Here is a 23,618-nt window from a genome sequence, read left to right as displayed (position 1 = left end):
TAGCCAGAGAAATCCTAGCAGGTTAAGCAAAGTGATTATGTTGCACTGACATTTGATAACTATTAACTGAAAGAGAAGCAACCCTGTTAATGGAGATGAATGAAGACATTTTGCTAGCTGAAACAAGACTGCAATGTTTTCAATAATACTGTGGAAAATTGACCATTTTTAACTATCGTACAAGCCCCAACGATGTAAATCCCATTCAGACAGCTCGACAGGTGCAAATCACACAAGAAGTCTCCCTCAGATGCCATCACAATGGTAGTTTTCAAAATACATTACCATCATGATTGTTTTATTATCAAAATGCATTACATCTCTTGCTTTTTAAATCTTCTGGAGGAGAACAATTGAAATAGTTACTACTATGATCTGTGTAAAAATAAAAGCAAACCAACAGAAGGATCTTTACAAAAACAACAGAAAAAACGCAGCGCCTGGATTTTGGAGGAACCCCAGAACAGACCCAATGATTTGCTTCCATCCATCTGACAAAAGGTGGTCACTCAGACCCTACAAACAAAGATCATGCGGTAAATTCAGTGTACGATATTTTCTCCATACAAGTCTATATCACATTTCTTTCTATACAAGTACACATAATCATACATAATGTCCTATTGTGTTTTTTAGGTCGTATCTCTTTCAGTTTAAGGTGCTGGTTAATTTTGGGTCACAACTTTTATTTTTTTCCATATGTGTCAAACATTCATGTAAAATGAGTACCCTCCTGTGTGTTAGTGAGGGGAGAGGGTGGTGAGCTGTAGTGGTGTGTGGTGGTGTCCAGTTGCACAACTGGTCCCCTCGGTCCTTGAAGTCGTCCACGCAAACGTGGCCATTTCCCCCCCCACATCCGGTCCTAAATGAAAAACGTGAGGGAGCAGGCGGCCACCCTTGTCGCCTTGACATTAGTCTTAGGTCCTGCTGCGGCCGACGGGGGACCGTCGCTTTCTTCACAAGTCAGTATGTGTTGGTAATTAAAAAGGAAAAAATTCAAACAAAATACAGCATTCTGTGGAAAGGGAAGCAGCTCCAACAGGAGAGGATAGCAGCTTTTTCTTCACCTAGGTTTTAGAAACAATCCAAATGCTCCCTCGGAGATCCTCGCCCCCGATTCCCCTCAGCGTCACACGGAATGCAACGATTGGTCAGACAAGAGGAAAAAAAACAAACTCTGCAGTATGAAAACCCAACAGCTTGGCTTAGAAATATAGCCCCACTAATAACCTTCTTTTTCCTGCATGAGTGTATAGATTTGGAGAACAAAAACGATGAATGCAGCCTTGTGGGGTGGAACATAACTGGATTATAAACTTATCGTAACAAATACAAACAAAACAAAACAAAACATGCAGCACCATGAATCAAAAGAGCTGTATTTCTCAAGTATAATATCAGAGCAGTCCTAAAGTGAAACCAAAACAGTCCAGTGAGGTGAGAGAACAGAAGATAACACCAAGACAGGCTGGGTCGCTGGGGGGAAATGGGCTGGTTTCATGTTTGAGAAAACGGAAGCTGGTAATTATATGGAATGATCCTAGTTTTTAGGGAGAGCTCAAACTCCCCGTCTCTCTAATGCATCTATATAACGGATGATTAACAGGTCGTCTTCCCCCCTTACCAAATTAAACAATTACTGCAGCGCAGACTCGGCCACTCGCCGAATCAAGTAACCTCGACCAAAACAAACAAGATATTTAAACTGTAACTCTTGCTTTTAGTTACATATGCATTTCAGCATTTCTCCAACCTGGATACCACAGTGACCACAGGTGTGGTAGAACTTTGTACAGACATTTGTGTGGAAGGTTTTCATTTCTGACATTATCGAGCCTCTCGAGGAACAACAATTTCAACTTACATATGATTTCTTTGTTTTTCTCTGAACGTGTCAGCCAAATCACTTTTCCCTCTGATTCGCTAATAATGTCCAAAGTCAATGATTCATCTTTGTGCAGGATGTGCTAATTATTTTTTATTCTTCTGAAAAGAAAGAAAAGAAAAGACAGAAAATAATATGGGACAAATTCTCAAACAAGTCCTTGTTCTTCTTAGGTCTGTACATTTGCCCTCCCCAAACTCCTGATCCCTGTTGTACTGCAGCCTCAGGGGTTGAGGAGATGCACAGCTCACTCACTCACACACACACACACACACACACACACACACACACACACACACACACACACACAAGGTCCTAAAAGCTTCCTGACTGTGTCCTTACTCCGGATCCCTGCAGGGAAGAGTGCTGGAACTGACTGAGGTTCGTCCCTCGCTGGGGGTAGTGTGTCGGTCCAGAGGCCGACAGCAGTCTGGGGCTAGCCTGCAGCACTGCCTGACCTGGGCTGCCTGACTTCAGGCTGCGAGGTGCCTGATGCTGACTCCCTTTGGAGGCCTGCGCACCAGAGTCTGTTTTAGTCTGCCCATGGACCCGGGATCCTGGGGCAGGAGCCCCCACCAGGCTGCTGCTGTTCAAAAGGCTGGCTTTTAAGTGGCTGCTGCTGTAGCCTCCATCCACGCTACTGCTACCACTCTGCTGGTGAAGCGAGCCTGTCGCTGGCCTGGAGTCTGTTGAGGAAGTGGGGGTGGGACTTGAGTATGAGGCTGGGGGGTGGTCCTGGGCGTGTCCTTGGTGGGAAGAGGAGAGGCGCTGGTAGACATTCTGGCCTGATGACGGGCTGTAGGAACACCGGAATGGAGAGCTGGAGGTCTGCTGGAGGAACATCGGGCTGTCAGTCTGTCTGTGGCTTTCTGTGGCCTGCACACAAATACATACATAGGCACACACTGTGTGACACTGATACATTTCTGTTCAGCTCATTTCCAGCTCTAGATGTTTAATTTGTTTTTCAGAGAAGAGGGGGGAGGGAAAAACAAAAACACAACCCCCCTTTTTATTTTAAGAGGGGAGCCACTCTTAAAATGAAGTAAGTTTTAGCAATTTTTTCCTCAAGTATGTCTCGTCTCAGGTACCATATTCATCTTTCAAGGCCGACACGCCTGAAGTGATGCTACACATGGTCAAATATCGAAACCTTGCTGACTATTACTTCTACAACGATCTCTTATCCTGTTCCACTGTTTTTCTTAAACTTTGCTGCTGTAACTTCACACTGCCCACTTTCTGCAGTGACACAACAAATTCCCTACGTGTGGGACTAATAAAGGCCATCTTATCTCTATTATCGTATCTTGTTGAAAAACATACTTCTATAGAGGGATGACTGCACCTCTAAAGAAAATGGAAGCGCTGAATTTAATAGGACAAATGAATTCAGCAGACTAATTGTTTTTGATCGTCTCCTTCATAACGGTTGGAGAACAGAATTTGAAAAAAATTCTGCCAATCACCCAAGAAGTCATTGTTGAATACTGAACTTAATTTACAAGCAACTAACGCAAAACAGGGACAGCAAGTTCAAAGTGATGTGGACCAGCTACCTGGTGAGAGTAAACGGAGGGGCTGTATCTGTGTGGACTCTTCGTGGAAGAAGCCATGGACACTGCCTGCATCTCATATCGATCTACATCTGAAAACAAAACAGGACAACCAATTTCACCACTAAGAAAAGAGCAACGTTTTAAGGAAAATTAAAGAGCATACACAGATATTTCAACAGTTATCAAAATATAAATGAATCAAATTGCTTGTGACCATTTGTTGTATTAAACTATAGATTTGTCTTTGCTTTAGAATGGCACACAGCAGGATGTAAGGGACTGCCAAAGCCAAAAGTCATTTACCAAGTACTATAAAATAAAAAAACATGCTAGCACCAGGTTTTAGCTGTTAGAGGTGCTATGGGATCATCTCCTACTGTACAAAGAAATAAAGACGCCAAAGACGACGATTACTATATTCTTTGGGTGTCCTTTAAAAAAAAAAGAAAAAAAAAAAGAAAACAGTCAAATGGTACCCAGCGAACAGCGAATACTAATTTTCCTTAAAATAGCCATCCCTAACATACTGCTTTATACTAGGCTGTCTATAAAGTCTAACAATATATTCTTGTTGTTGTGACGTGTCGAATGCATTCATACCAGATTCCTTCTCTATGGAGCCTTCACTCCTCTTGTAACTCCGGTCCACCTTGAAGCTTCTCAGCACTCGCTCTAGAACCCCCTGGCCTTCCCTCAGACGCTCAACAGTAGTGGGGACCATCCTTGGAAAACAGACAACTGTGAGATCTCCATTCATTTATTTATTTATCTGCTAGGCTCTGAATTATTGCAATTAACATAGCCGAACATGTACTGAAAGGCCAATTTAGTGAGTCATCTTTAAAAGGACTTCTCACCACTGGTTGTTGCTGTCCTGGCGTCTGGACTGCACTGACAAGCCCTGGTGCTCCGGAGGACTGACTTCCTCTACGTGTGGGACTGAGGTGGAGTGTGCTGAGGATGAGAAGGTGCTTTGTGGAGATGCTGGAAGCGGCATCTGCTGATGGTTATGAGGATGATGGGACTCCTTGTTGTAGTGGGAGCCAGGCTGTGTGGAAGTGCCACCCAGAGAGGAGCTGCTGCTGGCTGGCTCCGAGTCACGACCACTGCCCTGCTTCCTCTTGCGGTATTCCAGCAAAGACACCTATAGCAGCAGAGGGAAGAGGGAGTCTGTTCAAACCCTGCTGCTGAGGAACTGATGGACTCACTTATGCCAGGCTGCTCGCTCAATCACACCATTCACCAAAACTGCACTGAGTGACAGGCAGACCGCATGCACCACGCTAGAGAGGACTCACCTGAAAACTGTAATTACTATTAAAGAATTTTTAGAGAAACACCTTCACCAGCAGGGAGCAACGACATCTGTTGTTCTTCCATGACCAGACTTGTAGTCACGAGAGACTCAAACACAACATACTGTTGCGTTGTCAATGCAGTGTTAGTACATAAGCTTTGACAGAGGAGCAAGCAACTTTAAATGCACCACACCATGATGCAATCACGCTGAAACAATAACTACGAAAACATATCCACAGAAGGTTCGAGCACACACACACACGCACGACACATACACACACCTGCACCGTTTACAATGAGAATGAGAGTGCTCATCCCAGCTTAATGTCATCATGACACAAAAGAACAGAGGGTTATGAAAGAGGCAGGGGAGTGGCATGACCACACACGCACACATACACATCTATATATTATATATATTTATATATACACACATAGTATATATAGATATATAACTGACATGGATGGCTCTTGCCTGAATCTTTCAACCAGTTTAACATCACATGTGAGGTAAGCTACAAGGCTGTACTGTCAGAGGGACCAGATGTCAGGATGAAGTTACCACAGAGCACCAAAAGCTATCAGTTTACCTTCCCCCCCCACCACAATAAGGTCTACAAATGGTCACCTATTAAAAGAGCATGAAATGTTTAAATGCCAAGCGCAGTTAATTATAAGATTTTTTTTTTATGCTTCTGTTGATTTTGACAAGAACGCAGAGATATAACAACCTTAAACGAAACTTAGGTTGAAGAGTAAACAAGTCAATGTGGCTGACTGAAGCCAGATTTAGGCTGTGGTCAGTCTTTCTAGAGCAGGTTTTAGATTTGTCCTTGCTGCTGTGTCCACAGCTGATTTAAATGGCTAAATGACCTCCTTAACATGTCTGGGAGTTCTCCAGAGGCCTGGTATTGACATAATCATTCGATTCAGGTGCGTTGACCCGGGGTGATATCTAAAACAGGCAGGACACCGGCACGCGAGGCCTGGAGTTGCTTACTCCTGTTCTATAGCATATGACTTAACCTACATAAGTGGCTAACACCCTTTATCCGTATGGATTAATTACCTTGTGCTCGTTTTCTAGTGTTTTGTTTTGCTGCAGTGCCAGCTGGTAGAAACCAATAAAATGCTGGGACTTTCTCTCTGGTCGTGATTGTTATTTTCTAACAGATGAATTCAAACACTGCAGCTGAAAAGTACTCGGAAATGCACAGGAGGAATTGATGGTATTAAACAGGCCGATCACAATAGCTGAGGGTTGTGTCACCACAACAGTTATATATCCAGGGAGGTGCACATCAAATTACAGCGTAGGATTTCAGAGGGGTTTGAGATTACAACACAACTAAGGCACAGATTTTTCGTTAAGGCAGTAAGGAAGTACATGTTACTGGCAGTCTGAGGAGCAATTGCTGCTTTACTGAAGTAAGTTTTTCCAAGCAGCTTCAGAACAATTATCAATAAGATTAATGAATGTTAATCAATGCATGTGTCAGACCCTTGATCCATGCTACGCCCCTCTTCTGGTGCCACGTGATACTGTCCGTTTTCATTTTTGGGGGGGGAGGGTTGCTGTGAACCACTTTGACAAATTTAGCCCCTCTTACAGTGGATGTGGATAAACCACAAGTCCCAGTTTGGAAAGAGCCATAGATGAGATGGAGCATGAGCACACCCGACACCATCATAACAATTTGTGGAATTTGTCTCTTGTGTTGAAGGCAATGGATGAACCTTACACACTTCAATGAGCTTGACTGAAATGGCAAAATAACTCTTTCTGGAAACTACAGAATCATAATTCAATGTAGGTTTTGGAGAAGGGGAGAGGGCAGAGCTGCTGGAGCATGGCGTGGGTGTTGTATGCAGATGCAAAGAAACAATATTTACATGCACACTTCTAAAGATGTAGTTGTAGGGAGAATATTCACCATATTTTGTACTGGCTTGTATTCACTTCTTACAGCTATTGCCTGGTAATCTGGCTTCCCTGTCAGCAGACTAATGGTATGCTGGTTGGCCCTCTGCCTTGGAAGAAAAGTGGAAGAGAGACTTGGCAAAGAGTGTCAAGGAGCAACGAGGAGGAGCAAGAGGAGGAAAGTAAAGGAAAAAGGAGGAAGGGTAAAATCTACAGACTGGAAATCATTTCAGATACACATAAGAGGTCAGCTTCTAAATGCCTGTGATGTTTGGTTTTGAATACCGGACACAGGGGACCAAACAGATTTAAGACAAAGTTAATGGGCAAACAGAGCACGGGGAAAAGCACATCATGAGTTCTGGCTTTTCAGTTTGTGTTTCACACAAGTTATTTGTGTCTGAGAAGAAACCCCTAAGATTTACCTGCAAAGTTACCTCAAACATCTTTTCCGTGTATCATTAAGATATGGGGAACTTGCCTTCTTTTTTTGTGGTGGATTGCTGGTGTGAGGCGGTGTGCCATTGTCAGGGTAGCCTCCTCCAAAATGGGGCTCTCCAAACGGTGACATGGACCCGGGGCCCACTTCTCCAAACAGGCCCTGGCCGCTTATCGAACCGTGGAAGGAATCTGCAGGTGAGAATCCCCCTTCTGACTGGGAGAGGCGTCGGTCGGTGGCTGTCGGGTTGCCCAGGTTTGCGTTGAGGGGAGAGCAGGTATATATGAGGTTGAACTCTGTCCTGAAGGCCTGCTCCCTGTTTTGGGGGTTTATGTCTGAAGAAGGGCATGACAGTGGGTTTAGGGAACTGGTCCCTACAGAAGATGGGCCCTGCGAATCTTGGCCTGCTCCAGATTGGGAAAAATCATCCGAGGTCATGGCAACAGGGCTCTCCATGTTGGAGGGGAGTGACAGGTCTGGGAACTGCGGCCGAGAGGCATCAAAGTCTGTCTGAAGACATGGCTGAAGGACAGGACAGGAAACGGGAAGAACAAATAAATAAACTTCATTGTTATGTCAACCGTAAAGCCATTTTCTTTATCAGTGCCATGATATGTGAGAAGAAATGTACCTCAGGGGATATGGACTCGGGACGATGGACAGGAGACGCCTCAGGGGATGATATGTTCTAGAGACAAAACAAAGTCTATTAGTGTCAAACCAAGCGTGTGTCTTTTTCTGAAGTCTTGCAATCTGTTCAAAACCAAGAGATTGAGATGTTTAGGGGTGGTGGCCATCAAACTCTTACACACAGCCCTTCTAGAGTTTGCTGCTGTGCAACAAGATTGAACTACTAAGTGAGGTAATGTGAGGTTGTTGCAACAGGTCCTGACACAGATGAGTCAGCTGAGCAGAGTGCAGCTCCCTCAGACTGACAGAAAAGGAAATTTGTACATCACTAAACTCTCCTTTGTGGCCTGTTGGATTTCACTGGACTTTGATAGTAAATAAGCTCAGGCATCAGAAAACTGTGTGGATATTTATGCCCTTACTTCAAACTGCAACGGTGTGTTGCAGCGGCTGGCAGGCAGTGAGGGCATAGGTGAATAGGCCAGACCGTTGGGCAGCAGGGAGCCACAGGGAGTCTGGAGCAGTGGGTGGAGGGAGTCCTCTGGAAGTGGAGGGGTGATGGGTGATAGCGGGCGAAGCAGGTGGTCCGAGGGTGCTGGTGTTATTTCTGTAATATACTTGGAGCGACGCTTTTTAAAAGGTGCAGTGAGTTCTGTGATTTAAAAAACATGACAAAAACAACAAGAACAGTCAAACATATTTGCAGTTACAAACAAACTTTTCATTTAGTGCCGAGTTCTGAATCATGCTTCACTGATCTGCTAGCTTTGGTGCTTTCTTAGCCAGATGGAGGTGTGGAAGCAATTACCACTGGATAGGGGGTTCGGTGTGGATCTGCTACTGGTACTTTGCTGGGAGGAGGTGGACTCTGTGCCATCCTCCACACTGGCCGAGCAGCTCTCATCCTCCACCTGTTTGATCCATCTCTGCATAAAGACGACCACAAAGGGTTTATGAAAAAAAAAGAGAAAACAGACAAGAACACACACTTGTTTTGCCACCAAATGTGAAACATCCAATCTGTGTGTGGGATACACACCCATCCATCCCAAAAACACCTTTTTCCAAGTTTACCTTTTTGTAGCAGCCGTAAGTGCCATCCATTTGGAGCGGACGAGGCCGGCGTCTCTCAGGGTTGAACGGGGAACCGAAGCGGATGTAGTGTCTGGGTGTGGTGCAGATGAGTGATGACTGAGAGAGACCTGGAAGCATGTTCAGCGTGGTGGCTAGAACTGTGGGGTCAGTGGTTATCCGCAGTGTGCGCTCAACAGGCACCTCCTGGTGGATTCTCTCTCCTCCAGGAATTTTGTCATTTAGCCATTCTGTCACCAGGTACTGAGAAGAAAATGGAAAGTTACATTTGCATAGTTCATAGAAGGTAAAGGACTTTGTACAGTGGAACCCTGATGTATGAATACCCCATTTAACGAAAAATTCAAGTTACGAAGGCACTTAACAGCAATAGTTCTGCCCGTGTTACAGCAAAATGCCCGCGTAATGAAATCCGCTGGCTCTGATTGGCTGAGCCCAGAATGCCTACAATGCCCACAAGCCTTCCGAATCACGTGACAACCCCCTTGGCTTTCGTACTTGCGCTTCGCTGTTCCACTTGAACGACGTATTGTTGTTGCAGTTAGCAATTAGCCTATCGTTTACTCAAAAGGCTTCGACTTATGAAAATTTTCGACTTACGAAAGACCCTCGGGAACGAATTAATTTCGTATGACGGGGTTCCACTGTATTACTTTTAGTATATGTAGAAAGTCTTACCTTCTTGGTCTTAGGGTACCGCAGATTGCCTCTGTTCATGCAGTTAAGGCCTTGGCCATCTCCATCTACAAGAGGACCACCCAGGCTGTTCTCCCCGTGGCTGTGTTCAGCACCGTATGCACCCTGACTTCCCTCCTCGTCCACAGCAGCACCCTGATCTGCTGATGTTGGTGTTGTTGCCCTTGCTGCTGCTGCAGCTGCTGCAGCTTGTTGGGCGAGGGCTTGGCGTTGCCGTCGGGCACGCTGGGATGAGCTTGACCGGTAGCGAGATATTCGACTCTTAGGACGAGGCTTGGATGGTTTTATGGGTTTAGGGGGAGCAACAGGGGCAGGCAGGATGGGGAGGGAGGGTTTTTCTTCAATAGATGGTGCTTCCTGCAACATAAATGCAATGATTAAACTGGTTCAATATAGAACACAAAAGAAATTAGAAATCTAAAATTTTTCTTCGTGACTGACCACAACATAGGTGGTGCGTCGCGTGCTGATCCCAACTCCAGCGTGCTGGGGGATGGAGGAGTTCCCTGTAGGGTTTCCTGCCCCATCCTCAGTTTCTAAACCCTCCTCCTTGACTTCAGCTCCTCCTATTCTTCTCCTCCTCCTTTCGAGGATGTTAAGAGACTATGTGGACAGGCAGACATGTAAGTCAGTGTTATGTGAATTACCGAGAGTGGACAACTTAAATCATGAAATGCAATGTGACTTACTTTTTTATTGGAGATGACCCCATTTTCATCAACTTCTCCTTCGTCCCCCTCTTCCACCTTAACTTCATCTGTCAGTCTCTCCTAATTGCACAGACAAGCATCACATGAGGTAATGACCTTACCTGACAAGCAACAAATTGAATCATGTAACGACTTCTAAAAAACCGCAAGCCTGCACTTTACAAAAATGTATTGAAGCAGTGTTTATTGATGTGGCGATTTTTAATCTAAAGCTAATGTAGAACTCTTATTGCTGCCTAACCTCAACGCTGAACACAATTATTTGGAAAATCAAATCTAACCACGCGCACACACACACCTCTGTGTCACTGGTCCCCTGTAGATCGCTGGTGTCCTGTTGCTGCTGCTCCAGCATCTGGTTTCCATCAGCAGCTAGACTGCCCTCCAGCTCTTTCCTTCGTGCTTTTCTCCTTCGTGTCTCAGCACCAATCAAAGGGGAAAGAGGCGGCAGGGAAGGGGGACTCACCAAGTTATCCCTAGGGCTCAGGTTGTGCTTCTGCACTGGGCAGTTTTGGTTGCTTTTATGGCAGGCACAGTCCACTTTGTAATTACTGTTATTTTGTTAAAAAAAACAAACAAAAAAACCCAATAAGAAAACAGAAACTGCTGATTAAAAGAAAGGAGAACGTCAGAGAGGACAGCAACTGACCAGCTATTGAACTCGTAGTCAAATCCAATGGTGACCTCAGAGTCTTTTGTGATTTGCCTGACAGCATAGATGCACAGATGGATCATGCCCTCAGCGATCATATGCCGGACCTGTGGTAGAAAGCAAGCTTATGGGTTGTTTTAGCTGCAAGAATTAAATGAAAACGTCAAACATTGCTAACTAGCAAGCATTTAGATTTATTTTTCAAAATGCTTAACAGCTGACCTCGGCATTGGGTGTACAAGACCTCCTGATGAAGCGGGCGTCATTTCCAAAAGTCCTGGCATCAACGCACATCTCTACATCATTAAATTTTGAGTAGAACAGCACGAACGGGTATGGTCTAGAAAGAAAAATAGAGTGAAAAGCTGTTCACAGGTGAAACAATGTATTTAGACAAAATTCCGATTACATATTTTGTAGTTTAGTAGCTCATTAACAATTACTTTTTGAAGAAGTGCCCATTGACTTCAAATTGTTGTTTGAGCATGACCTTTCCCCGGTATTCAATAATGAGTGTGTCCGGCTCCAGGTTCTTTGCTGCTCGGAGTATCTTCCTGTGTTTCTGCACCCGTGTTACTCGGCCAAGCTGGAGCTATAAAGTTATTTTTTAAAGAGACAGGCAAACATTAAAAATATTATACTTTTTCCTTATCTTCTTTCATAAGTAAATAGGGTATAAAGTAAAAACTATAAACCAAAATCTTGGACTCTTGGACACAGACTGCACTCAGTGTCTGAAATCCGGAAGAGCGAAGGAGCAGAAAAATTGCCTGAAACAGAGAGGGGTTGGCCTTAATCTCAGAGAGTGGCTCCTGTTCAATCCTTTTCCTTGCAAGAAACAGCCAATCAGAATAAAGTTTCCTGGAAGGGGGGAAAAACTAAAATGGGCTATTAGATAGCGGATGAAGTGAAAGACTGCACAGAGGGTCAGTATAACAAAGGATAATTTTTAACTGTCAATCAGAAAAGATAACAGAGGATAAAATTAATATCACTGGGTTCTTTGAAAACAGAATTGCGATTGGATCTTAGCAAGCAGCCAGCAGTAGGGATGGGAATCGAGAACTGGTTTTTGTAGAGAACCAGTTCCCAGTCGTCCAATTCCTTGGAATCGTTAGTTTGGTTATGGGTTCTTGCACTCTTGCTACGATCAGCTGATTTCAGTTTGTGTGTCACAGGAGGAAAATAGTGGTGCAGTCTACAGCGTGGATGTGGATATTACTTTCATGACATAAAAAGGATGAGAGCACATTGGTTAAGTGGAGACTGCTACACTAGAATGACCGTGGCAAATGCTTTAAAGTCTCTTTGTTGTGGTTTTCATCTTTGCTTTGTGTCCATACCTAACTACTAAGAGAAAGATCCTGTGTCCTCATTAGGATAGGGATTTGTGTTGGTGTGTGGGGCTGTAGCCTCAGGTTTATATTGTTAATTGTAATTATGAGACAGTGTCTTTGAGGTCATTTTACAGAGTAAGATGAAACTAACGTGAGTAGTATATCGAATGTCTTTCTCCTGGGTGTAATTAAGAAACGTACTGCATTACTTTTAAGAAAGTATTCTGTGAAATAACTTTTTAACTTTACTTTTTGAGTAACAGCCCCAACACTGATCACAACAAAGATGGGAAAAACATCCAACATGCACAAACATTTGACCACACAGCATGTAATTAATTTGCATGAATCGAATCCATAAGTGATATTGATAATGGAATCAGAATCGCTCAATTCTTATTAATTCTCATCCCTAGCCAGCAGATTCCATTAAAACCAGTAATGGAGACATAATGGCACAACTAAGTCACTTATCATACCGACTGGGATGTTCTTCAACATTTTTTTAAAATCTATCCATACAAAGTTTTATTTGTAGGACTGACCTGCATCTGTGAGCCCAAAACCGTATTGTTACAGGTCAGCTCAGTGCGGTTGATGGTGTCCATAGAATCCATTGAGGCATGTATCTGTGTGGTTGAAGCAGGTGTCGTGGCACCACTTTCGCTCTTTGAGATGGTGGTACTGGCTGATCGGTGAAGCTGGAGCAGTGTCTGCACATCTGCGCTGTACTGGTTGGCAAGAGCCTCCTCATACTGGTCTGTCCACTGGCGGATCCTGCTCTCCCATCCCTCTTCTGTGTTCTCATCCAACACACTAGCCTCTGTGGTAGAGTTCTGTACAAAAGTCATGATCAAGAGAACTGTCTAAGAGTCTATGTGAGATGCACAGAGAGGATTTTTTTTTTTCCTTAATGGGCTCTGTTGTCTAGAACTGTCTAATGTTACCTTCATCCTCATAGACTTCCTAGAACCCTCTCTGAAAGCCTAAAAGAAAGAAAAATAAACCAATTTAAAGAAATGGAGATTTTATCATAAAAACTGAGCTGGGGTCAATATATCAGTACAAGAAAAGCAGCACAAGAGAAAAAAAACAAAAACTCCATTGTGGATCTTACACAATGTAATCTTATGAGGCAGAGAGGGTTTGTGTGTCCATGCATGTATTGTGTGCATAAAAGATGATTTTCTTAGATGAAACATTAAAATACAATAAGAATAGCTGAATCTGCCCCACCTGCTAGCATTGCATTCAGTTAATATACTCCCAATTTCAAGAACAACCAACAATCAGTTGAAGTTTATAGGACAGGAGGATCTCCCGGAGAGCAGCCGACTGGCATCGGGAACCACAAAAGTAATGTAATGAGCCTGTGGGAAGAGCTGTGCGCTAGCTAGTTAGCATCAAATTAACTAAAATTGTAAACGAAGAATGAAGAAATTTTAATATACTTTAACTGATTCAATTAAATCTTATTTATATAGCACCAAACCACAGTCACCTCAAGGTACTTAATATTGTAAGATGCAGGGCGTGCAATGACAAGATGAAGCCATGTAGAAATAATAACAGGCACCTGTGTGTGGGAAACTGTATTTTCTCATACTCTGCTTTACTCACTTTAATCTTCTTGGCCTTCTGTGTTCCACGGGCCTTCTCTGTGCTCTTCTTCCTCTTTTTGGATTTGCTCCTTTTGACTCTGTTGACAGTGAGTTTGATGCTGGTTGGTGTGTGCTGGGTGGCAGTATAGGAGATGGTGGAGGGTGACACCTCTTCATCACCACTCTCGGTTGCGCTACTCTCTCCAGCTACAAAAAAAGAGCAAATAAACAGGTGTTGATAAACCGCCTTCTCTGAGATGAAAACTGTAGTTTATGAAGTGAACTGTGATACCTGAGACATTTTCTGTTTTTTTCCTGTGTTGGCCTTTTACTCCTTTCCTTCTGTCCAGTCCCCTGTGATACAAAGGCAACAAAACAAATCAGACAAAAAAAATTAAAGGGGGCGATGTCATAAAGGCTTTTACCGCATGTTGTATTATTGTCACAGCCTGAATTTTAATAAAAAATAATTTTCTCTTATTTCCATTAAACAGGTTAAGTGCTACACACTTGTACCAGTTACAGCAGTTGGAACCTATGTTCCAGCATTCAGACAAGAAGGGCTTTTACACGTCTCACCTGCAGTTGTCGCATTTGATGAGCAGGCCGTCCGGCGTCAGGTTGCAGTGACACCAGGAGGCCCCATCCTCCTCTGAGGAGCTGTCGCTGTCGGCCGAGTTGTCCTCAGCAGTATCGTGATAGTGAGAGCTGCGTACCACGCCGTTGAGATCCATACGGGGAATGATGGTTTGAGAGAGCGGGGAGGCGGGTGGGGTTGGGGGAGGGGGCGCGCCATAGTTGTGATCCTGACAACACACAACGGAAGACTGTTGCATCTTCAAACAACGGGTGTTCAGGCAAAAAAGGGAAACGGAAAATGGAGACGAATGAAAATGAGGGCAAAAAAAAAAAAAAAAAACCAAGTATGTGAAACAGTTCAGTTGTTAATACCAGAAGTAGTGTGTGGTTACCAAAGACTAATAGCAGGACTCATATTTATACATCTAAACTACAAACATCACCAGTTCTTAGTTTTACTCTTATTGTGAAATCATAACAGAAGACACTTGAAAAGATTAGGAAAAAGGAAAGATCAGATAGATTAAACTGGGTCATTTTAAGCCACTAAAACATTCACAATTGTACACAAGTACTCCCATTATGAAAAGTAATACTTCAATAAGACATGCTATGATTAGAGCTGATGATTAGGGAAGAGCCGTATGAACTCACAGCATATGGTAGCCCCCGATACCCATGACTCTGTGCGCTCCCACAGCTGTGGTTGTTGTAGTTTTTCTCATTCACTGCAGGGCTTGCTTCAACTGACTCAGGGCTGGAAAAAATAACAATATATATATATTTAAAACATTGTAAGCGACACATAGATAATGCTGTAGACATTTCCCCACTTTGCCTTTTTTACCAATGTTACACAAGCATCTGTTTTAATAAAGATCAGTCACTAGATGGCACCAAGATCCTTCACTCGCTGCCCTGCCTGGAAGAGCAGCAATTTAGGAAATGGAATGTGGGCCGCCATTATGTTATGCAACTCCCTCGCCCTTTAGTTAAGGCCTAACCAGACCAGGAACAACCTTTCCTACTCTTGCCTCGTACTCCAATACTGAAGCTAACATCAAGGTTAAAAAAAATAATAATAATAAATAACCACTGTGTGTGTAGTATGTCTTTTTTTTTTTTTTTTTAAACTCCCCTGCCTGAGCTTTGCAGGAAACTGAAGGGGGCCATGAACAGGGTTGGATGGGAAAGGGTCCAACTGCATTCCAAATAACCTCAGTCACGTAGGCAGATTTACCTTCAAAGAAGTGGCAACTGTGCTCACTTGATCTGTCTGTATACATTTTTTCAGATGCTATTCAATAGTTCGGGCATGGAGAAGAACAACATACATCTAGCTGCTTAATAAGAGGTGGAAGATAAGAACCTGTGACACAGGGAGAATAATTCAACTCTTGGATATTGGCTGTTCTTTTTGTCTGTGTAACAGACAGTGGTTGTCTCAAGTCAACTTAAAACAACCTTGAAAATTCATGTCAAAATGTCACATCTGGTATTTTTTTCAATGTCTATCAAAATACAGACTTCATGTAACATCATGTTACAGTTTTATGTTCAAAGTACAAAGCAGTCCCCTTAGAAATTATTTCAAAATAACACATTTGATTATGCATTGTGTAAGCGCTTCTTGAATTCATCTTAGAGGGCACTGGGGGTGCAGCAGTGTTAGCATCATATTCATACTTTGTTAGAAACAAATAATCACATTTTCCAAACACAGGAAATGCCCTTCAAACAGAAAGAAAATGTTCTGCTTTATGATGACTACTGCCATTGCTTTCAGCATTTCTTTTGCCCTGAGCACTCAAGCTACTTTACTCTTTTGCCCTTGGTCAGATCTTTGCAATCTTAAATTCCCTGTTCAACCACATTAACGCTTATGTTTAACAAATAATGAGCAGCTAGAGCATTATATAGTTCCACATAAACGCACATTTTCCAGACATCTCTGGATATGGTTGAAAACTTATCTGACTCCTTGTTGTGCAGTACAGTAGCAATACATGTAGATAATCAGGTTAAACAGGAAGTTTGTTTTCCTGGCACTCTTGTTCTATTTAAGCCATGTTACATCCGCATATGAGTATAAGGAGGTTGGGAAACATTTTAATCAGTAGAGCTGATGATCTTAACAACAAAACCCAGCTCTTACAGAACATTTCTTGCAAGTCACACCTTGCTGAAACTGACTACGTACTCTGATCCAGCAGCCATATCTGAATAAGACGTTTCAGGTGTGGTGACTCCCAGAGCGATTACTATGCTCATGACGTCCAGCACAGCGACGCGTGGGAGGGGGGGAAGAGGGGGGAGGAAGGGGAGGGGAAGGGGGGGGACAGGATGGGATAGGGGAAGGAGGAGAGGTGAAGCGAGGAATCACAGGGTCCCAATTACAGCAACAGACCACTCCAGAGGTGGGGTGCCGCCGAGCCGTAGCCCACGGCTCACGGTCATGGGGGACCTGAGAAGAATGGGTACAAGACAGACATGCCATCAGTTACATACAGATCCATTGCCTGAATACAGACAATCAACAAATGGCTCAAAATAAGCAATGCATCTTGGAATGAACTGCATATTCAATCATAGACATGTTATCTTCTATAGACAGCTTTGTGTGTCTAATATTATAAAACAGGAAGTATTATTGTGATTTAAATGTAATATCAGGAATGGCACAGATATAAAACGGTTCCAGTAAGGCATCAAATGCCAACCTTTTTGCCCCATTTCCTGAAAATCTTGGACTCAAGAACAATTTACTCACATTTCATATCCATTTCACTTTTTTGCAAACTGTCATCCAACAACTATTCATCCATACCTATTGCCTGACATTTCAACTGCAGTATTTATCATTTACATTTAGTCAAATCCTTTAAAAATGAAAAGTCAAATGGTTTACTCTTTATGTTTAGAGCATAATTAACTGCTAACTGTATTTACAGCTAATAATTTTCAAATGTCTTACAAAACATAACTGTTTGCTAAACATAGTATTTTTTCTGTTATGTTTAGCTAACATTTCTGCTCATTTATCCTTATTGTTAGCTAGTTGCAACTTCTCGTGTAGGCCTTTAACAAAAAGGTTTCACTTGTTACCAGTACCAAGTAAGGTATTTTTGTATTTGTTTGTGTATTTCTACAGGTTTTTCATGACACCTAGCAGTTAATTTATACTTCCTGTTCTTACTTTTGTTTATTTAAGTGTTTCATTGGGGAGTGGACCGTCAGTTACTTCCCACGAAAGCAACCCTGACTCCCACCCACGAAGGTACTTGTACCCTTGGTTGCAAATCACTGCAGTAAACCAAAGGGAAAGTGTGTGCAATGCCAGGAACCTGGACACACAGCTAAATTGAATGCAGCTGTTAATCATTTTCATATTTAGTGTGGTTTTCCTGTTATGGAATCAGAGTGTCAGCATTGAAAAAAGGCTACAGACTTATGTTTAGTGAAACGCTGACTCTATACCTACTCAAACAACTTTCCTTGTCACAGCTGTTTGATTAAACAATGAATAAGTTACTGAGTTGCCTCCAACATTTTTTTTTCCCAACAGCTTTCCAAAGGTCAACATTTATGGTGAAGTCCATATTTCTGATTAGACACAAAAAGATGACCACTAACTGAATGTACATTCCCTAATGAAAAAGACAGGGCTTGTTTATAAGGGCACTTTACCATATATAAACATTAATATATAAACAACTACCAGAGTTTACAACAGGTTACTGCCTTGACTGAAAACTGACAGTGTTGTCAGGTTGTCACGACCACATAACCTAAACATTAAACAGGAAACCCACTGTTGCACAAATAACGAAGAACCAAATTTGCTGAGTCATCTTGACAATAAAGGCTTCATGTAGTCGAAGAGAGCATTTATCTGCCTGCGTCTACAATGATAACTTGATAAGGACATTGTGTGATGGGCCCATCTCTTATCCATACGGAGGTGTTTAACATGGAGGAGGGAGGTGAGACTATTCAAAGAGCAGAAAAAACAACCAGGGGATTTACAGCTCTGCTTACACTCCCATCAGGATGCAGTAATGGAGAAACCAATAGGAGGCGCTTTTTTGCTCAGACAGCTGTAGAGGTGAGTCATTCAAGATGAGGCCCATCCCTCTTGTCATGTGACCACACTTAGCTGAAACACTGACCCACACTGTATCTTGTTCTCCTGCTTGCGCTCGCTCAACGACCCTGACAGAAGCGGAGCTAAAGGCAAGATCTGCAGAAAGAGGAACACGTCTTCCTGTGCGCTGTTCACACGACAATGAGAGGATTTGGCTCTCACCAAGGTCATCCCCTGGTCAAACAAGCAAATAGATACATTAGCTTATAAAACCCCATAGTGATAAGATCCATTGCAACAAGAGTAAGCCCGACACTCAAACAGGCTGCTTTAATAGCAGGCATCCATGTTAATTAAGAACAACAGGATGCATGACATTTCTAGAGTGGTCCCTTGGCTACAGCGAGTGCTGCCCTTGTGCCCCAGCCCCAAGACAACTACAGAAAGATTGGGAGCTTCCAATAATGTCAAGGTCAGCTCACTGTCAAAAAGAATGTCAGCACCATAGAGCTGAAAATGCACATGTGCCTGTGCACATGGGAAGGTGACAAGAAGAAAACAGCTCCCATGCATCTATCAGATAAGGACACAAGACACATACACACAAAAATATTTCGCTCTTTCAGGAACTGCTCTTTAAGCATGACTTACTGGATACATGAAAACAAACAACAAGCACAGACAGACAACGACTAACTGAAGTTTGCCTCAGATTTAGATATTTAGAAGATGGCATGTAGTAGAGCACCTCATTCAGGGGCTCTTTAAGCTGCTGGCGATCCCTGTGGAAGATCACTGCCTCAGAAATAGACACCTTGGGCCTACCCAACTCAAAGTCTCACTACTTGGGATCCTTCCAAAAGAACCAGACGGGGTGCTAGGGAGGTAAATTCCATACGAAGAAGGAAAGCCTTTCTTTACCTCGCTTCTCCTCCCTAACACCACCCTCTCTCCCTTGTTCATTCCTCCAGCCATGAATACTGGGCTCAAATTACCAAAAGGCTCAAAGTCTTTTCACTTCAGTAGAACAGAGGCCATTTCGGAGACAAGTCCAAAGGGGAGGAACATGCACACAAAATGAACAGCTCATAAGGAGACACAAACGTCACTTAAATCTCTCTCATAATGCCAGACGAGTCTTTGTATATTGTACAAATACCTGGTTTGAATAGTGAGCACATTTCATATAGTGACGAGCATGCATATATATTATTAAAATATGACAAATTAACATCAGAAAAATGAATGAACTGCGTCTGAATAGTGCATAACACAATGCGCCACACTATGAATGATGTACGCTGCTCACGCACTGCACTAAAAGATAAACTCTAAAATAACAAAACAACATCATCCAGCTATTTTCTTATCTGAAGTGGGTCACGGGAGCACCAGCAAGGAATCCCAGATCTCCCTCTCGTCAGCTACCTCCACCAGCTTAACCAGGGAAATGCCAAGCCTTTCCCAGGCCAGCTCATAGACATACCATATTTTCCACAATGTAAGTCGCACTTAACTTTAAATTTCTCCAAAATTGACAGTACACCTTATAATCCAGTGCAGCTTATGTATGATTTCTGGTTGTGCTTACTGACCTCGAACCAATTTTATGAGGTACACGGCGCTCAAAAATCTGTCAAAAATGTTTTAGTATGACTTTAGTAAGTTATGAAGCTGCACCGCTTGATGGATTATCGGAGCATTACGGCTACCGTAGTCAGGCGCCTGGCGGAGTAATCCAGGTCCTCCGTCCGCTTCAGGCCCCAAAGTCAAACGAACACTGCAGCATCACTGAGAGTTAAAAACTAAAAATTTTCACCTTTAATAAAATTATCAGTGTTGCTGCTTTACCAGGTGTAACAATTAAGTTTAACATCCAGGCATCCATGAAAACAGAAGTCAGCAGGAAGTTAGCTCGCTAGTTTCCACCTAAAAACATGATATAGCATGTTCTGACTGAGAGATTTCTGAAAAAATTAAACGTACAGCTCTGCTATCACTTCCAACATAAATGAAGACAGAAAACTAAACAGCAGTGACGTTTGTAGGGTTACTGAAGTTGGGCTAGCTGGTATATAATGCTGTGCTATGTGATCGCTAGCGACACAGCTATGTTAGCATAACATAAACAGTGAAGCTGGAGGGATGAACGCTGACTTTTTTTTTTTACTTAATAAAAGTTAACGTGAGGGCTCCTGATGCTGTAAATGGACCGAACTTCAGGAGAACAACAGAGATAATCCATCCACATTACGAGGTTATTCATTAATATACTGCAACAACAAGGGATTGGAGCAGCTGCGAGAGATTTCAATATTAATGAATCAATGGTACGGAAGTTAAGCAAAAAGAGTAAGCTGAGTAAAGTTTGATCCGATTTTGTTTCGCTTAATGCGCCTTATAATTCAGTGCGCCTTATGTATGAAAACAGACCCGCTCATCGACAGTGCGCCTTATGGTCCTAAAATACTGTAATATTCCCAGCACGTCCCAGATCAACGCCAGAGCCTCGACCTGGTAGGACATGCCAGGCTGGAACAGCTTACCCTGGAGGCAACAGCCATCTTCTTTTCGATGTTGAGGAGTACCGGCTCTACTCTGAACCCCTCCAGAATGACTAAACTTGTCATCCTATTGCCAGGCCAGAGCTCATCCACCTTTCGGATAAAGCTCATTTATGCTACCGGTATCCGTGATCTCATTCTAATAATAATAATAATAATAATAATAATAATAATAATAAAAAATTGGATTTATATAGCGCTTTTCAAGGCTAGTTTCAAGGCACCCAAAGCGCTTTACAATGCCACTATTCATTCACTCTCACATTCACACACGGGTGGAGGTAAGCTACGGTAATAGTGTTAATAATAAGATCAGGCCTAGAGTAACAGATGTTTGGCATTTCTCAACAACAAGACGCCATCTGGTGGCAGATAGATGCATAACATTTAGGCCATATATGCACACACAATCTAACATGGTGCTTCACAAATAACAACAGAATGGCAAATTTAATCTTAGTCCAGATCATTTCCTCTACTGCAGCACTATTAACCAAGTCTTTATGTAACCAAATTATAACGACCTTACATGGTGGACCATATTAATTTGGCAAATAAACGAACAAAAACAAAACATTGTTCTAAAGAAATGTACAGATTAAGTCAATAAAAACTACAAAACGACAGGAAGTCCAGATTTGGTTTACCACATCGAACGAGTAACAAAAAACTATGGTGAATGTTCAAAAGTTTAGCATCATACCTGCTGCTGGTAAGCATTACACCAACATTTTCAATCCCAATACAGATAATGTGTCCTTGAGGAATACGGCTTTGTTTTAGATGGTGCAACTAGCCAACTTCACAAACTGCCCTTGGTAATCTATGCCAGAAATGCTACTCAGATAAATTTTTATTCTCGTTTTTTCAATGTACAATGGCAGTGACCAGTTCAACACCACCAACCAGGACAATGAGCTGTACATCTCCACAACATTCGAGAAGGCTAGAGTACCAACCTTCCTTCTAAAAATGATCCAGTAATGTGGTTGACTAGAACTATACAACATTTGAGTAGCATTTAAGAACGAGTTATAAAATCCTTCACCTCCAAGCCTTAGAATAGGACTGCAATATCACTTCTGCATTAAGGTAATGCTGATATTACCATGTGAGAAAGGCACAGCACTGGAATCAATACAATTAAGTCAACTGAACAAACTCTAGAGCATGTACTGTGGCCATTTTGTTTACAGTAAAATGTTGACTTCAGTGTTGCAAATTTAAAATACTGTTTTTGAAGCTACACTAAGAGCTAAATGACCTCCAAGAGACAAAGAACATGGCACTACAGGTACACTACACTACAGGTAGAACACTGAAAAACAACCACTGGCTTTGTTTTTCTTTCTGAAAATGAAAGAAATACAAAGCCAGTGGCTATTCTCAGATTTCAATTTCACAAAGATTAACCTGTGCGTGCATTTTTTTTTTTCTATTTTATGTGCCATTACAATTTTGACTAAGACATTAAATTAACTGGCGAAGCAGGCCAAACACCATGTCTTGCCACCTATAGCTTTGATGAAACCAATAAGTGGTCTTCACAGGCACAAACATAAACAAAAACAACAACAACAACAAAAGCAAAAAATTCCCCAAAAACAAAACTGGAGTTTAACATCATGTCCATGCACAGTGTCCACCTGTGCCCGACCAAGCCTCCACAACACGTACAGTCCAGTGAGATTACACCAACCCCCTCACTCTGCCCCCGCACACATGCTGGCTGTACTAGGCAGGATATGAATATATCTGCCATTCCCCAGAAATGTGCAGGTTGAACTGCACTCTAAGCAACAGCAAAAGGAAATAGAAGATGAAGAGCAGGCAAATCAATAGGGCCTGGCTTAAAGACAAACGGGATATGCGGTCAGGGAGAGCATGGCTCAGTCCAGATCTTATTTCACACTTACCCAAACAAATTCACAATAAAACAAAATGATAAACACACACACACACACACACATACACTAAACAGGATGTGAGGGACTTTAACATAGATTTGTACCGAGCATTTTGACATGCATTATAATGCTGCTTCGCAGATTTCTCTAAACACAGAACATCTACAGGATAATGAGCCTCTTAAGGGAGGATATGAAAAGATGGCCTTTATGGAAGGTATTTTTATCCACGTAGTTCATTTGTACATTTTAATATGACTAACAATGGCTTCCACTGCCATGGTGACATAACAGTTTGTTTCTCTCAAGCAACAAAATATTACTATTATTATTCTCATAAAAAGAAGGCAAAAATCACCCACACAGCTCAATCAGTAGCTTATTCCAAACTGTGTCATTCTCTTCCCTGAAATCTTTGAACCAGGCAAAATAGAACATTTGAATAAACAAGATGAAACATTCAGATACTTGGGACTACAGACTATCCCTCACTGCACTGCAGCAGCATAATCGTGGGCTTCAACCACAATTACAAAGTGCAAGAGCTGCCTGAAACAGATATGGTTTCCACACAGCCAGCCAGCTGAGAATGCTCCTGGAACAAGCTGTGATCTGACTGAGGCATCAGCCAACTGTTCAGGCAACTGTACACAAATATAAACA

The 23,618-nt window shown here is 42.5% G+C and overlaps 1 protein-coding gene across 6 annotated transcripts in view; it reads right to left on the bottom strand.

Annotated features, from left to right (window-relative positions):
- Nucleotides 1-246: 246 nt before the first annotated feature.
- The window catches only part of setd5 (SET domain containing 5), a 29,304-nt gene continuing 5,932 nt past the window's right edge, over nt 247-23,618 (bottom strand). For 2 of the 6 annotated variants that reach the window (XM_004559826.5, XM_004559824.6), the window contains exons 2-25: nt 16,601-16,864; nt 15,055-15,157; nt 14,401-14,657; nt 14,114-14,175; nt 13,841-14,028; nt 13,168-13,206; nt 12,766-13,056; nt 11,327-11,475; nt 11,106-11,223; nt 10,881-10,990; nt 10,530-10,782; nt 10,211-10,291; nt 9,963-10,124; nt 9,504-9,878; nt 8,808-9,068; nt 8,542-8,659; nt 8,156-8,385; nt 7,735-7,791; nt 7,146-7,625; nt 6,678-6,770; nt 4,302-4,588; nt 4,045-4,166; nt 3,445-3,533; nt 247-2,761 (exon numbers count right to left, since the gene is read on the bottom strand). In XM_004559826.5, coding sequence (XP_004559883.2) covers nt 2,201-2,761; nt 3,445-3,533; nt 4,045-4,166; nt 4,302-4,588; nt 6,678-6,770; nt 7,146-7,625; nt 7,735-7,791; nt 8,156-8,385; nt 8,542-8,659; nt 8,808-9,068; nt 9,504-9,878; nt 9,963-10,124; nt 10,211-10,291; nt 10,530-10,782; nt 10,881-10,990; nt 11,106-11,223; nt 11,327-11,475; nt 12,766-13,056; nt 13,168-13,206; nt 13,841-14,028; nt 14,114-14,175; nt 14,401-14,657; nt 15,055-15,157; nt 16,601-16,671 — 4,557 coding nt within the window. In that variant the 5' untranslated portion in view covers nt 16,672-16,864 and the 3' untranslated portion in view covers nt 247-2,200. The remainder of the gene's footprint in view (nt 2,762-3,444; nt 3,534-4,044; nt 4,167-4,301; nt 4,589-6,677; nt 6,771-7,145; nt 7,626-7,734; nt 7,792-8,155; nt 8,386-8,541; nt 8,660-8,807; nt 9,069-9,503; nt 9,879-9,962; nt 10,125-10,210; nt 10,292-10,529; nt 10,783-10,880; nt 10,991-11,105; nt 11,224-11,326; nt 11,476-12,765; nt 13,057-13,167; nt 13,207-13,840; nt 14,029-14,113; nt 14,176-14,400; nt 14,658-15,054; nt 15,158-16,600; nt 16,865-23,618) is intronic. The other 4 variants (XM_004559827.6, XM_004559828.5, XM_023152829.3 and 1 more) reach the window with 4 other exon arrangements.

This window comes from Maylandia zebra, linkage group LG5 (genome assembly GCF_041146795.1).
Source record: "Maylandia zebra isolate NMK-2024a linkage group LG5, Mzebra_GT3a, whole genome shotgun sequence".
Classification (NCBI taxonomy): Eukaryota; Metazoa; Chordata; class Actinopteri; order Cichliformes; family Cichlidae; genus Maylandia; species Maylandia zebra.
Note: the sequence above shows the minus strand (reverse complement) of the source record. Positions and strands in the feature narration are given on the sequence as shown.